The sequence below is a fragment of the Aethalodelphis obliquidens genome, unplaced genomic scaffold, assembly GCF_003676395.1.
Source record: "Aethalodelphis obliquidens isolate GAN/ISIS:26980383/991018 unplaced genomic scaffold, ASM367639v1 scaffold79, whole genome shotgun sequence".
Taxonomy (NCBI): Eukaryota; Metazoa; Chordata; class Mammalia; order Artiodactyla; family Delphinidae; genus Aethalodelphis; species Aethalodelphis obliquidens.
In genome coordinates, this window is record NW_020838023.1 from 1058286 (window position 1) to 1074240 (window position 15955).

A 15955-nucleotide genomic window follows, 5' to 3' on the forward strand; every position below is an offset into this window, starting at 1 on the left:
CTCTCTCTCTCTCTCTCTCTCTCTCTCTCTCTCTCTCTCTCTCTTTCTTTCTTTCTTTCTCTTTTTCTCCCTTTTCTTCTGAGCCATATGGCTGACAGGGTCTTGGTGCTCCAGCCAGGTGTCAGGCCTGTGCCTCTGAGCTGGGAGAGCCAAGTTCAGGACATTGGATCACCAGAGACCGACTGGCTCCATGTAATATCAAACGGTGAAAGCTCTCCCAGAGATCTCCATCCCAATGCTAAGACTGAGCTCCACTCAACAACCAGCAAGCTACAGCGCGGGACACCCCATGCCAAACAACTAGCAAGACAGGAACACAATGCCACCCATCAGAAGAGAGGCTACCTATAATCATAATAAGGTCACAGACACCTCAAAACACATCATTGGAAGCAGTCCTGCCCATTAGAAAGACAAGATCCAGCCTCATCCACCAGAACACAGGCACCAGTCTCCTCCACCAGGAAGCCTACAAAACCCACTGAACCAATCTTAGCTACTGGGTGCAGACACCAAAAACAACAGGAACTACGAACCTGCAACCGGCAAAAAGCAGACCCCCAAAACAGTAAGTTAAGCAAAATGAGAAAACAGAGAAACACACAGCAGATGAAGCAGCAAGGTAAAAACCCACCAGACCAAACAAATGAAGAGGAAATAGGCAGTCTACCCAAAAAAGAATTCAGAGTAATGATAGTGAAGATGATCCAAAATCTTGGAAACAGAATGGAGAAAATAAAAGAAACATTTAACAAGGACCCAGAAGAACTAAAGAGCAAACAAACAATGATGAACACAATAAATGAAATTTAAAAATCTCTAGAAGGAATCAATAGCAGAATAACTAAGGCAGAAGAGTGGATAAGTGACCTGGAAGATAAAATAGTGGAAATAACTACTGCAGAGCAGAATAAAGAAAAAAAGAATGAAAAGAATTGAGGACAGTCTCAGACCTCTGGGACAACATTAAATGCACCAATATTTGCGTTATAGGGGTCCCAGAAGAAGAAAAGAAAAAGAAAGGGACTGAGAAAATATTTGAAGAGATTATAGTTGAAAACTTCCTTAATATGGGAAAGGAAATAGTTAATCAAGTCCAGGAAGCACAGACAGTCCCATACAGGATAAATCCAAGGAGAAACATGCCAAGACACATATTAATCAAACTATCAAAAATTAAATATAAATAAAAAATATTAAAACAAGCAAGGGAAAAACAACAAAAAAACATACAAGGGAATCCCCATAAGGTTAACAGCTGATCTTTCAACATAAACTCTGAAAGCCAGAAAGGAGTAGCAGGACAGTTTTAAAGTTATGAAAGGGAAAAACCTACAACCAAGATTATGCTACCCAGCATGGATCTCATTCAGATTTGACGGAGAAATTAAAACCTTTATAGACAAGCAAAACTTAAAAGAATTCAGCATCACCAAACCAGCTTTACAACAAATGATAAAGGAACTTCTCTAGGCAGGAAAAAGAAGAGAAGAAAACAACTACAATAACAAACCCAAAACAATTTAGTAAATGGTAATAGGAACACATATATTGGTAACTACCTTAAATGTAAATGGATTAAATGTTCCCACCAAAAGACATAGACCAGCTGAATAGATAGAAAAATAAGACCCAAACATATACTGTCTGCAAGAGACCCACTTCAGACCTAGGGACACATACAGACTGAGAGTGAGGGGTTGGAAAAAGATATTCCAGGCAAATGGAAATCAAAAGAAAGCTGCAGTAGCAATTCTCATATGACACAAAATAGACTTTAAAATAAAGACTACTACAAGAGACAAAGAAGGACACTACATAATAATCAAGGGATCAATCCAAAGAAGAAGATATAACAATTATAAATATATATGCACCCAACATAGGAGCACCTCAATACATAAGGCTAATGCTAACAGCCATAAAAGGGGAGATCGACAGTAACACAATCACAGTAGGGGACTGTAACACCCCACTTTCATCAATGGACAGATCATCCAAAATGAAAATAAATAAGGAAACACAAGCTTAAAATGATACATTAAACAAGATGGACTTAATTGATATTTATAGGACATTCCATCCAAAAACAATATACACTTTCTTGTCAAGTGCTCATGGAACATTCTTCAGGATAGATTATATATTGGGTCACAAATCAAGCCTTGGTAAATTTAAGAAAATTGAAATTGTATCAAGTATGTTTTTTGACCACAACACTATGAGACTAGATATCAATTATGGGAAAAAATCTGTAAAAAATACAAACATATGGAGGCCAAACAATACACTACCAAATTACCAAGAGATCAGTGAAGAAATCAAAGAGGAAATCAAAAAATACCTAGAAACAAATGACAATGAAAACACGACAACCCAAAACCCTTGGGATGCAGCACAAGCAGTTCTAAGAGGGAAGTTTATAGCAATATAATACTACCTCAAGAAACAAGAAACATCTCAAACAACCTAAACTTACACAAAAAGCAATTAAGGAAAGAATAACAAAACCCCCACAAAGTTAGCAGAAGGAAAGAAATCATAAAGACCAGATCAGAAATAAATGAAAAAGAAATAAAGGAAACAATAGGAAAGATCAATAAAAGTAAAGCTGGTTCTTTGAGACGATAAACAAAATTGATAAACCATTAGCCAGACTCATCAAGAAGAAAAGGAGACGACTCAAATCAATAGAATTAGAAATGAAAAGAAGTAACAATTGACACTGCAGAAATACAAAGGATTATGAGAGACTACTACAAGTAATTATATGCCAATAAATGGACAACCTGGAAGAAATGGACAAATTCTTAGAAAAGCACAACCTTCTGAGACTGAACCAGGAAGAAATAGAAAATATAAACAGACAAATCACAAGCACTGAAATTGAGACTGATTAAAAATTTTCCAACTAACAAAAGCCCAGGACCAGATGGCTTCACAGGCGAATTCTATCAAACATTTAGAGAAGCGCTAACACCTATCCTTCTCAAACTCTTTCAAAAATTGCAGAGGAAGAAACACTCCCAAACTCATTCTATGAGGCCACCATCAACCTGAGACCAAAACCAGTCAAAGATGTCACAAAGAAAGAAAACTACAGGCCAATATCAATGATGAACATAGATGCAAAAATCCTCAAAAAAATACTAGCAAACAGAATCGAACAGCACATTAAAAGGATCATACACCATGATCAAATGGGGTTTATCCCAGGAATGCAAGGATTCTTCAATATACACAAATCAATCAATGTGATAAACCGTATTAACAAATTGAAGGAGAAAAACCATATGATCATCTCAATAGAGGCAGAAAAAGCTTTTGACAAAATTCAACACCCATTTATGACAAAAACCCTCCAGAAAGTAGGCATAGAGGGAACTTACCTCAACATAATAAAGGCCATATATGACAAACCCACAGCCAACATCATTCTCAATGGTGAAAAACTGAAACCATTTCCTCTAAGATCAGGAACAAGACAGCGTTGTCCACTCTCACCACTATTATTCAACATAGTTTTGGAAGGTTTAGCCACAGCAATCAGAGAAGAAAAAGAAATAAAAGGAATCCAAATCGGAAAAGAAGAAGGAAAGCTGTGACTATTTGCAGATGACATGAAACTATACATAGAGAATCCTAAAGATGCTAAAGATAAACTCTTAGAGCGAATCAATGAATTTGGTAAAGTAGCAGGAAACAAAATTAATGCACAGAAATCTCTTGCATTCCTATATACTAATGATGAAAAATCTGAAAGAGAAATTAAGGAAACACTCCAATTTACCACTGCAACAAAAAGAGTAAGATACCTAGTAATAAACCTACCTTAGGAGGCAAAAGACCTGTATGCAGAAAACTGTAAGACACTGGTGAAAGAAATTAAAGATGATACAAACAGCTGGAGAGATATACCATGTTCTTGGATTGGAAGAATCAACACTGTGAAAATGACTATACTACCCAAAGCAGTGTACAGATTCAATGCAATCCCTACCAAACTACCAGTGCCATTTTTCACAGAGCTAGAACAAAAATTTTCACAATTTGTATGGAAACACAAAAGACCCCGAATAGCCAAAGCAATCTTGAGAAGGAAAAACAGAGCTGGAGGAATCAGGCTCCCTGACTTCAGACTACACCACAAGCTACAATAATCAAGACAGTATGGCACTGGCACAAAAACAGAAAGATAGATCAATGGAACAGGATAGAAAGCCCAGATGTAAACCCATGCACATATCGTCACCTTATTTTTGATAAAGGAGGCAAGAATATACAATGGAGAAAAGACAGCATCGTCAATAAGTGGTGCTGGGAAAACTGGACAGCTACTTGTAAAAGAATACAGAAAAATAAACTCAAAATGGATTAAGGACCTAATATAAGGCCAGACACTATCAAACTCTTAGAGTAAAACATAGGCAGAACACTCTATGACATAAATCACAGCAAGATCCTTTTTGACCCACCTCCTAGAGAAATGGAAATAAAAACAAAAATAAACAAATGGGATCTAATGAAACTTAAAAGCTTTTGCACAGCAAAGGAAACCATAAACAAGACAAAGGAGAACCCTCAGAATGGGAGAAAATATTTGCAAATGAAGCAACTGACAAAGGATTAATCTCCAAAACATACAGGCAACTCATGCAGCTCAATATCAAAAAAACAAACAACCCAATCCAAAAATGGGCAGAAGACCTAAATAGACATTTCTCCAAAGAAGATATACAGATTGCCAACAAACACAGGAAAGAATGCTCAACATCATTAATGATTAGAGAAATGCAAAGCAAAACTACAATGAGATATCACCTCACACTGTTCAGAATGGCCAACATCAAAAAATCTACAAACAATAAATGCTGGAGAGGGTATGGAAAGAAGGGAACCCTCTTGCACTGTTGGTGGGAATGTAAATTCATACAGCCACTATGGAGAACAGTATAGAGGTTCCTTAAAAAACTAAAAATAGAACTACCATATGACCCAGCAATCCCACTACTGGGCATATACCCTGAGAAAACCATAATTCAAAAAGGGTCATGTACCACAATGTTCATTGCAGCACTATTTACAATAGCCAGGACATGGAAGCAACCTAAGTGTTCATCGACAGACGAATGGATAAAGAAGATGTGCCACATATATACAATGGAATATTACTCAGCCATAAAAAGAAACGAAATTGAGTTATCTGTAGTGAGGTGGATGGACCTAGAGTCTTTCATACAGAGTGAAGTAAGTCAGAAAGAGAAAAACAAATACCGTATGCTAACGCACATATATGGAATCTAAAAAAAAAAGGTCATTAAGAACCTAGGGGCAAGAAGGAAATAAACATGTAGACCTACTAGAGAATGGACTTGAGGACACAGGAAGGGGGAAGGGTAAGCTGGGACCAAGTGAGAGAGTGGCATGGACATATATACACTCCCAAATGTAAAACCAATAGCTATTGGGAAGCAGACACATAGCACAGGGAGATCAGCTCGGTGCTTTTTGACCACCTAGTGGGGTGCGATATAGAGGGTAGGAGGGAGATGCAAGACTGAGGAGATATGGGGATATATGTATAGGTGATTCATTTTGTTATAATGCAGAAACTAACACACCATTGTAAAGCAATTATACTCCTATAAAGAGTTTTTAAAAAATTAAAAAATAAAGCCACAATACAAGACCTCATCAAGACAGTCCATGTCATTTACAGAGTTCTAATCGTTATTGATAGTGATCAAGGCACTCATTTCACTTCTCACCATATTGCTGAGCTCTGGAACAAGGTAGTCAATGAATTTTCATCTCCTTTAGTAAATGGATGCAGGTCTCACACAGTGCCATTGTGGCTTTAAACAAGTTCAAATGTGGCACATTTCACTCAGTCAGACACTAACAGTGAATTGTGATGAAGGCGATCATCTTTGATCTTTAACTGCTAACAAGTTTCAAGCTCTCCTCCATCCCCCAGTTTCCCTTTTGCCTGATATCTGGGGCAAGCTGACAAGAAAGCCTGCGTGCATTCTCCTTTACAAGCTTTGGGAAGTTCAAACCTCACAAGCCCTGACCATCATGCGGGGGCTTTCACTCCAACACCACACCTATAAAACCCAAAGCCAGTCAGTGTTCTTTGCTCCCTTAAGCAATTTTGGATCTGCTTGGATCCAGTCTTGGTTACTTCCCTGCTCTTCTCAGAAAGCCTCATTATATGAGTAATACATCCTTTTGTACCCTCTTGGTCTTGTGTGGTATCATGAGTCTTGACAACTGAACCAAATCTGAATGGGGGATCCTGTTCTATCTGTCACCAAACATGGCTTCAAATCTAATTATAGAAATAGTAACCAAATAATATGATTACAAATATATATGATAATTACATTTTCCTTACCCTAAAATGTTAGGCTCAAAAAAATAAGAGTTTCCTTTCTTACAGGCACACAATTAACAGAGTCACTTCTGCATATTGACATTAACACAATCATCAATTTTAAGAGTAAAAGAGCTCCCTTTTCTTTTCAATTGCTCTGTATCTAACAAGTGATGATAAAGAGCAAATATAAATATCGAATAAACACACATTTTGTGAACATTATTTGTCATTGTTAGATAAGTAAATTCAATATTTAGAAAAGACTAATCATTGAATTTGATGCAATTGCACTGTTAAAAAATAAAGTGTCATACACTTTAAATATAAAATATAAATAGCCTTGAATGACTGTAAGAGTTCATTCAATACTGAAAACTTCACACCAGGAAAAAACAGAATGCCAATAAAATGATTTAGTGACTTAATGAGAATATAAAAAGAATCTCAAAACAATTTGTCACTAAAATATGGGGAAAATTAATGACAATAAATTACTGAATTAAGTATAAAGACAGGTAATAAAAACATAAACTATGTAAACAATGCTGAATAAAATAGGTCATTTGAAAACACCTAAGTATAAGATCAGAAGGCAAATGGTCAACAACAAGGGATTAATCTCCAAAATATACAAACAGATCATGCAGGTCTATGTCAAAAAAACGAACAACCCAATCAAAAAATGGGCATAACATCTAAAAGGACATTTCTCCAAAAAAAAGACATACAGATGGCCAAAAAGCACATGAAAAGATGCTCAACATCACTAATTATTAGAGAAATGCAAATCAGAACTACAATGAGGTATCACCTCATACCGGTCAGAATGGCCATCATCAAAAAAATCTGCAAACAATAAATGCTGGAGAAGGTGTGGGGAAAAGGGAGCCCTTCTACACTGTTGGTGGGAAAGTAAATTGGTACAGCCACTATGGAGAACAGTATGGAGGTTCCTTAAAAATCTAAAAATAGAGCTACCATATGATCCAGCAATCCCACTCCTGGGCATATATCTGGAGAAAACCATAATACAAAAAGATACATGCTCCCTAATGTTCATTGCAACACTATTTACAATAGCCAGGACACGGAAGCAACCTAAATGTCCATCGATGGAGGAATGGATAAAGATTTGGTACATATATACAACAGAATATTACTCAGCAATGAAAAAAGAATGAAATAATGCCATTTGCAGCAACATGGATGGACCTAGAGATTATCGTTCTAAGTGAAGTAAGTCAGAGAAAGACAAATAACATATGATATCACTCATATGTGGCATCTAATTTTAAAAATGATATAAATGAATTTATTTACAAAACAGAAACAGACTCACAGATTTGGAAACAAAGTTATGGTTACCAAAGGGGAAACGTGGGGGAGAGAAAAATTAGGAGCTTGGGATTAACATATACACACTACTCATATAAAATAGATAGCCAACAAGGACCTACTGTATATCACAGGGAACTCTACACAATATTCTGTAATAACCTATATGGGAAAAGAATCTGAAAAAGAATGAATATATATATGTATAACTGAATCACTTTGCTGTACACCTGAAACTATCACAACATTGTAAATCAACTATATGCCAATAAAAGTTTAAAAAAAGGCAAATGGTCAAATATATGCCTGAGTTTTAAAGGAGAATATACACAGAGCAAAAGAACGGCTATCAGTTTTAACATAAAAGATGAGACTAGTCAGTTAACCTTCCATATGCAGGTCATAACTATATTGGTGCACCTTAAAAAGTCCATATATACATATATATACACACATATATACATTTATATATAGTGTGTGTGCATCTTAGTTTCAATCCATTTTGCTTTTTCCTTCTAAATACTAAGGCGACCTAAATTTTTAAAGACTACTTTTCAGAGAATAACAGTTTCACACAGAAATGTGAAAGATATATTGTAAAAATAAATTGCATTTTACAATCATTAAGTGATTTCTTAAGTCTATAAGATGGAAAGGAAGTACTAAATTTAATGACTATAATAAGAATTAATGAGATGGTTGTTAACAGATCATGATCAGTTTTAATATATTACAATAAAGTTTGAAATTAACGTAAAAAAAACAGCTATAACCCTATATTGTAGGCAATGTCACAGGGAAAGATGTTTCTAGATTGACTGGAGGAAAAATACTACAGTGGGAGATAGGATAGAAAATGGTTGCAAATAACAAGTATAAAATATGTGGAATTAGGAGAAAAGTTTAAGATGATGACAGCTAATTTAAAGATAAAACAAAACAAAAATCCTCTCCCACAGCAATACACAAAAGGTTTTAGTAACTCTATGTCCCTTGTACAGAGTAGACTAGACTGACAATAACTCTGTGATTTAGGGATTCATGACTTTGAAACCTATCCAACCAAGAGTCTACACCAAGAACAAAAGATGTGAGAAAGGGCATCTTAACTGGGAAATCTAAGAAGGAAAACCTGAAGTGGTTTTCATGCACACTTCCAAGATCCCACTGTGAAAGCTAATCTTGGGAAAGAGTAAGTTTTGTATCTTAACAAATATGCATTCATAATGGGTCTTTTAGGAGGTGAGACTATCTGGAAGGCTAAACACAAAGTTAAGTCACCACAGACTATCCTTGGATTTCCTCAAGGTGCTTAACATGTTGGAATTCTCCAAGAAATCTGAATGTTAGTTTACATTCTACACAGTAAGGAAGGACTTACTTAAGCAAGGAAGGACTCTTCCCTAGGGTCTGCAGAGGGAGTGTCATGCTACTGATACCTTGATTTCAGGGGCCTAGCCTCCAGAGCTGTGAGAGAAAAAATCTCTGTTGTTTTAAGCCACTAAATTTGTGGTACTTTGTTATGGCAGCCCTAGGACACTAATATATTTCTTTTACAGATACTCCCCGTAATGTAAAGAGCAGGTGATAGAAGGGGAAAAGGGGAGGGAGATCAGAAAGTGATGATAATTTCACAAGGCAATATTCCATGTGAAACTAATTCAGGTACGATACTAATTAGGAATCACTTCTCCTGAATTATAGTTTAAAGAGGACCTCCAGGTTTTTAAAATCCCATCTCCTTACATTGCTTCAAGGATCTTGCTTTACCAATCGGTCCATCTAAAATCTTCAATTTTGCTCCCCCACTACTATTGTTCTCTTGAGCTTTAAAGTAAAAACTCCATTATCTTCTACCCCAAGAGAAAACAGTCAAAAACAAACATTAGCCTCTGACTAGTATGCTACTTTAGCTATCACCCTAACTCTTTCTGTTTTATCTCAGCCAAGATTATTGAAATAGAAGTTCACAACATTTTTCCCAATTTTACTAACCACCCCCTCCCTGCAATATGATTTTGGCCCCTACACTATAGGTATAAAAACACGATATTAATAAAAATATTTTCCATCTAACAATGTCAACAGTTTTCTTATATTCTAAAGCATCTTACCTATACCAAGTTCAAAATAATAAAATTGTCTGCCATGTTTTTGGCACTTAAAATTAATGTATGAAGAAATTTAGTAACCAAACCATCAGGGGAAACAACTTATAATTTAAAATTGAAAGATGAAGGAAAATTAAAACTTATTTTATTAATAGATAAAGTAGGGCATTTTTTGTTTTTGGCCACACCGTGTGGCACGTGGGATCTTAGTTCCCCAACCAGGGATCAAACCCGTGCCCCCTGCAGTGGAAATGCGAAGTCTTAACCACTGGACTGCCAGGGAAGTCCCAAGTGGGGTATTTTTAAACCAAAAAAATCCAAGTGAAATAGTTTAACTGTTAGAAGAAAGACAGCAAAATATCAATAACTGATCCATAATTGTTATTTTTCTAAGTATTTAAAACAACTTGAATCCTTCAGAATGAGTATTACCAAAGTAACCCTAATATCTGAAGTTGAAATGAAATCCAATGATGCTGATGAAAGCGTTATGAATTGATGATTCTCTTATCTAGAAAAACTGAAAGATAGGAATTCACCGACAAAATAGTATTCATTAAATCAACTAGTAGAGTCACATTATGTGCACATTTAATTGATATGAATTCAAATCTATGCTGGGCAAAAATAAATAAATGAAAGTAATTTGGTATTAAGTGACCTGTAAGAAACCAAACTAGCTCACTAGCTCACACTGCAAATTACAGTGTTATCTTTCTAACACTGGAGGAAAAATGTCCTGTTAGAATTATTGAAATAATATGGCTTACAAAAAACCATGTAGATGATCTTCTATGGTTGATTTAAGGTATTTCATGGGTAATGTTGATTCTATGTGATTTTCTCCTTACATAATGACTTTAGAACCTTAACCCTTGTAAAAAACTGCAATCCCAATATATGAACTGAGTGTATTGACAGATCTTATGCTAAATGATTTTAAGAATTAAATTCTAAGAGTGTCAGCATATAAAAGATATGGAAGAAGAAATGATTATAATTTGGGATAAATGACAAGAAAAGGGAAAAAGTGAGAAGTATGATATGCTATGAAGTGATACTAAAAAGTCATAAAACAGAACTCAAAGTGGCAACAGAGAGAAATTATGGCAAAGAGAGAATGAGAGGAAGAAGAAGCAAAATAGAAATTTGATCTGCAGAGATCCAGTAAATGTTGCTTGATTATCTCACATTAAAGAGGTAAAGGTAGGGACAGGAAGAAATCTATGATGATCAGTAGTTTTTAATTCCTCTACTCTGCTCCCAGAAAATTTTAAGTGATCAATAGGTGGTTGGATAGTCACTGGAGATATAAAGCACAAAGTATTTGTTTTCATGCTTTAATTACATAATAGAAATGTTTTATTTTTAGCCAGGCTACTCTTAAGACCCTAGGGCAATCCAGTAATCCAGGTCATTTTACTTCATCTTTTGGGGGCGATGGGAGTGCCTATGAATGTGAACATAAAAAAAGTGTGTCTGGGCTTCCGTGGTGGCGCAGTGGTTGACAGTCCGCCTGCCGATGCAGGGGATGAGGGTTCTTGCCCCGGTCTGGGAAGATCCCACATGCTGCGGAGCGGCTGGGCCCGTGAGCCATGGCCGCTGAGCCTGTGCGTCAGGAGCCTGTGCTCCGCAATGGGAGAGGCCACAACAGTGAGAGGCCCGCATACCACAAAAAAAAAAAAAAGTGTGTCTGTATGTGCACTCGTGTGTGTATGACTTACTATGTTATTATACCAATCACTTGCATATTTTTTATTTAATTATAAAATAACCCTAAGAAATAGACATTTACCACTTCTATTTCAGAGATAAGAAAAGTAAGACTCAGGCAGATGATGTAATTACTCCAATGAAAAAGAGTAAATTGAGTTGTGTTCTGAATCCAGAAATCTGACTCCAAAGCTAGCATTCTTAAACCCAATAGTATGAACTATGTAAGATATCATATATACATATATATTTTTTTCTCGTTTACTACTAACAACAGCTCTGCTCCATAGACATAATGATCCCTGCTTTACAAATAAAGAAACTGAGTCTCAAAAAAGATTATGTAACTTGTCCAAAGATATATAGCTAAGGTGTGACAAGCTGAAACTAGAATTCTGTTTGACTCTATGAGTAGTTTGAAGTAAAGAATGATGCAACATTTATAAAAACAAAATTAGTTTCCTTACTAATAAATCAAAGTGCATTTGATTTTACCCACAGATAATCCAAAAGGACTTGTTTAAAAAAAAATTAGTGTTAAAAACCACCAATTTTTAGTTGCATTATTTCATATTAAGATAATTAAATTTAACTTATATTAACTCTGCTAAAATAAAGATTCCATTCATTAGGAATCTATTAATTTAATTTTATTTTAATCAGTACTTTTTTCTTCTCTTTTTGAACATACATGCATACATGCATAGGATACTGTAAAATACCTCCAGGTGACCAAATGTTTATGCGTCAGAAAAGGAAATGCCTGATTTTCTTCCTTTTCATTCCTTTGATTGCATGACATCCCAAGAACAAGTATAAAAGAACAAATTAATGGTTTCCAAAGAGGACTCAGATAGCCATGCAGTCTTCTGGACTAGCATTGCTAGGATTCTGTCATCAACCATGTAATATTTTCGGCAGCTGGGGCCTATAAACCCCTCTAGCAAGGGAAGGACTCTCTTGGGCACAAAAGGCAACAAAATAAAATAAAATAAACATGATTAAGTGGATGACGTTTTTCCTTCTAAACTGTTGTTCTCTTCACAATTAAAGAACTCAACTCTGATTTAACCGATCACATGCTAAGAAGAAGAAATAGTTTGGAGAAAAGAAACAGACACCTTGCTAATGCTAACATCATCAATTCTATTTTAAGGTTAAAATAAAAGGTTTAGTACTTCCCTTCTGATGACAATGTTCTTTTAAGTAAGTTGAGGATCTTGGACTTGTTTCAGAACAGAGAAAAGGAGGGTATATAGAGCATATATAGGTAATATCTCATTATAAGAAATTGGACTGGAAGCATCAGCTTATTTTATAATCAGCAGAAACATTAAGTCAATATGTGATCCAACAATCTTGATATGATCAAATCTAGGTCCTTCTGCTATAACACTTGTCATCCTGACTCAGACATTCATTTCACAGCAAATCCTTTACCATGTAACATGATGCTGTAAATCTAAATTCTAGAAGTCTAAACATTCAGCCTCTCTCCAACAGTTTACTGCTCACTAAATTTCCTTTGCCTATCCATCCATAAAGAGAGCTAAATCTGGGTTAGATCCAGCTGGATTTCAGATCCAAAACCTTTAGAAGCCAGGTAAGTGACTTCTAAGACTTGTGATCAAGGAGATGTGAAGGCAGCAAAGGACACATTGTCTTCTCAGTGCCAATGCAGAACAGATTGTCAGGTTGACAAGATGAGCTGAAATGTCCTTTGCTGTCTTTTTATATTCCTTGCTGTCCCAGAAACTAGGTGCCTAAAACCAAAATCTTTTCTTTCTGGAAATGTGTTAATAAAGTATAAAACTGATATGATTGTTTTGTACATATTATTGTCATTATTATAAAGTTCTATATTTGATTTTATGCATATTTTGCAGAGCAGACTTTGCTTTATGCTCTGGTAATTTCCCATTTTATGAAATTCCAATATGAAGGCACTTGCAAGGTTACTGGATGTACTTATTTTTAAAAATTAAAAACAATCCTGTTTTCATTTTTATATTGTTGTTCACCTGTGCACTTGACTATAAATTCAAAATGAGTAAAATAACCTTAAAATTTTATTATTACAAAGCTACTATCTAAAAAAAATTGTAAAGTACTTTATGAATAGTAAATATTTTCATTAAAAAACAACTAACATTTTGATAGCACATAGTGAAAATAAAGCATGTCTGGAATGATACTCTATATGATGAGATGTATCTTACTTACCAAACTCCTTGGGAACTGCTATAGAATAAACACAATTATGTCCCACACTGTAATTTTTTGGATAGTTTGGTGATAGAACAGTGCCTTCTGAACCTGTAGAACGACTTCCACAAGGTGCTGGAAATAAAAAAAATGTTTAAAAAATATTATTTTTAGAAAAACATTTAAAAATTCATACTATGACTATTTTCATGCTATAAAAATTATGGCTACTGGATTTTAAGGAATATCATTTATTTCCATCTTTTAACAACGTCCCCACTGTCAAATATTTTAAAAGTCAAAAATTGTGCACATGCAACAGAAAGCTTCTTTTTGAGTATTCAGATTTACTCTTCTCAGAAACAAAGTAATATAATAATGTTGCAAAGGTGCTATCTATCTCTAAAGGTAATAATGGTGGCCTGCTTTCATTTATGATAAAAGTATAAAGATAATCATCTCTTTTATAATGATGAGAAATTACACATGCAGTGGGAAATTGTTTTACTCACCATGAGGCTTTGAAACTCTACACAAAATCAACCTTGATTATGCTACCACCAACTGAGGTACTTCTATACACAGCACAGGGATGGCTGTACAAACACATTCATCCACTCATCTAAGTAAAATATTCTCTCACCAATCTCTATCTGCTTATGGTTTACATTTAAATCAGAAGAGTTGCTGATGGTGCATAGAGAGAGACATTATTGCTACCTCAGCCCCAAATGTGCTACGTTCCTAAAAAAGATGAGGGTGAAACAAATGTTTCTGGAAAATTTGTAGATAGTTGTTCTGTTTTTCACAAGATAGGCGGATGCTTTGGGATTTGTAGTTCTGGAACACAGAGAAAGATTTGGGCTACTAAAGGAGTTATAGGTATCAAAAGCAAAAGGTGATAGTTGATATTATTTAAATGAATGAGATCTCCCAGAAAAGTATGTAGAATGAGAAAAGATGGCCAAAGAGGAGGTCAGAGAATGCCAAGGTAGAATTAGTGAGAGGGTGGCTACAAAGAATTTAGTCTCTTGGGAGCCAATGGGGAGGAAAGTTTCAATTAAAAGAAAGTGTTCAAAACCATCGTGTTGCAAAGTGGTAATAAATGAAAAAGGAATTTGAGGGGGGCTGGCGGTCTAGAGTATTAGGTAGCAGGGAGCTACTTCTCTATGCCTCTGGTCTCCTCCAGGCGGGGTTTTGCCTAGGCTTGCTGGCCTGCTGGCTCCACCCCTTACCCCATGGAGATGGAATGATGGGTGAGCCCAGGACAGAAACTTTACTTCTGGTTGGGAGCCATCCTGCCTGTAAAGCAGCTTGCTGGTCTCCTCTATAGCCTATTTAAGGGTGAACCTGTTGAGGGGGTGGCCATGGTTGTTGGGAGAGACCTGCAACTGCACAGGAAGCCCATTGTTACTGCTCAGCAGCTTTATCAATATTAAAGCTGATGGTCTGCCTTCCTTCAGCTTATCACTTAATTCGCCTTGAATGTGTGTAGGGAGGAGTCCCTTCAAACACCAGAAAGGAACTTTTGGTATTATTGATACAATAGTTTTAACCAGAGCCGCTTTCTGCAAATTACAGCCAGCAAACCAAATCCAGTCTGTACCAAAGGAAGTCTTCACATTTTTAAAGAGTTTAAAACAAACAAACAAAAAATAAATCAGAATACATCCCAGAGACATATGTGGTCAGCAAAGCCCAAAATATCACCTGGCTCTGTACAGAAAAAGTTGCTAACCCTTGAACTAGAGTAGAGAGGGGTAGCTAGGTTGTAGTTGGATGAAGAATCAGTGGTTTATAAAGAGATACAAAAGTAATCAGAATCTTAACCGTAAACAGAAGGAGAATGTAGGGAGTAGTTGGGGGAAAATGCAAAGCTGAATGAGTTTTTGTTATTGTTGTTTTGTTTAACAGGAAGGACAGAGTCATTAAAGAGGGAAAATCTGGAGCACTGACTTAGAGGCTTGGGAAAGATCAAAAACTAAACTGGAGTGATTAAGTTTAGAAAGCATTAATGACAGTCCTCTGTGACTTGAGAAAAAGAGCTGAAGAAGACTGAAAATACATAGGTTTAGGTTTTATGCTGGGAATTTATTGGAGTTAATGCCTGAGTTTCCTTTTAAAGAGAGCTGAATGCAATGGTGTGTTAGGTGGCTTGAGAAGAGTCATGACAGTTCAAAAAGTTCAAAACGTTTGATGGATTTCTGGCCAA

At 35.8% G+C, this 15955-nt stretch overlaps 1 protein-coding gene across 3 annotated transcripts in view; it reads right to left on the reverse strand.

The window, feature by feature from the left end:
• The window catches only part of CSMD3 (CUB and Sushi multiple domains 3), a 1084122-nt gene that overhangs the window by 232468 nt on the left and 835699 nt on the right, over window positions 1-15955 (reverse strand). For all 3 annotated transcript variants that reach the window (XM_027092553.1, XM_027092552.1, XM_027092550.1), the window contains one exon: window positions 13762-13878. In XM_027092553.1, coding sequence (XP_026948354.1) covers window positions 13762-13878 — 117 coding nt within the window. The remainder of the gene's footprint in view (window positions 1-13761; window positions 13879-15955) is intronic.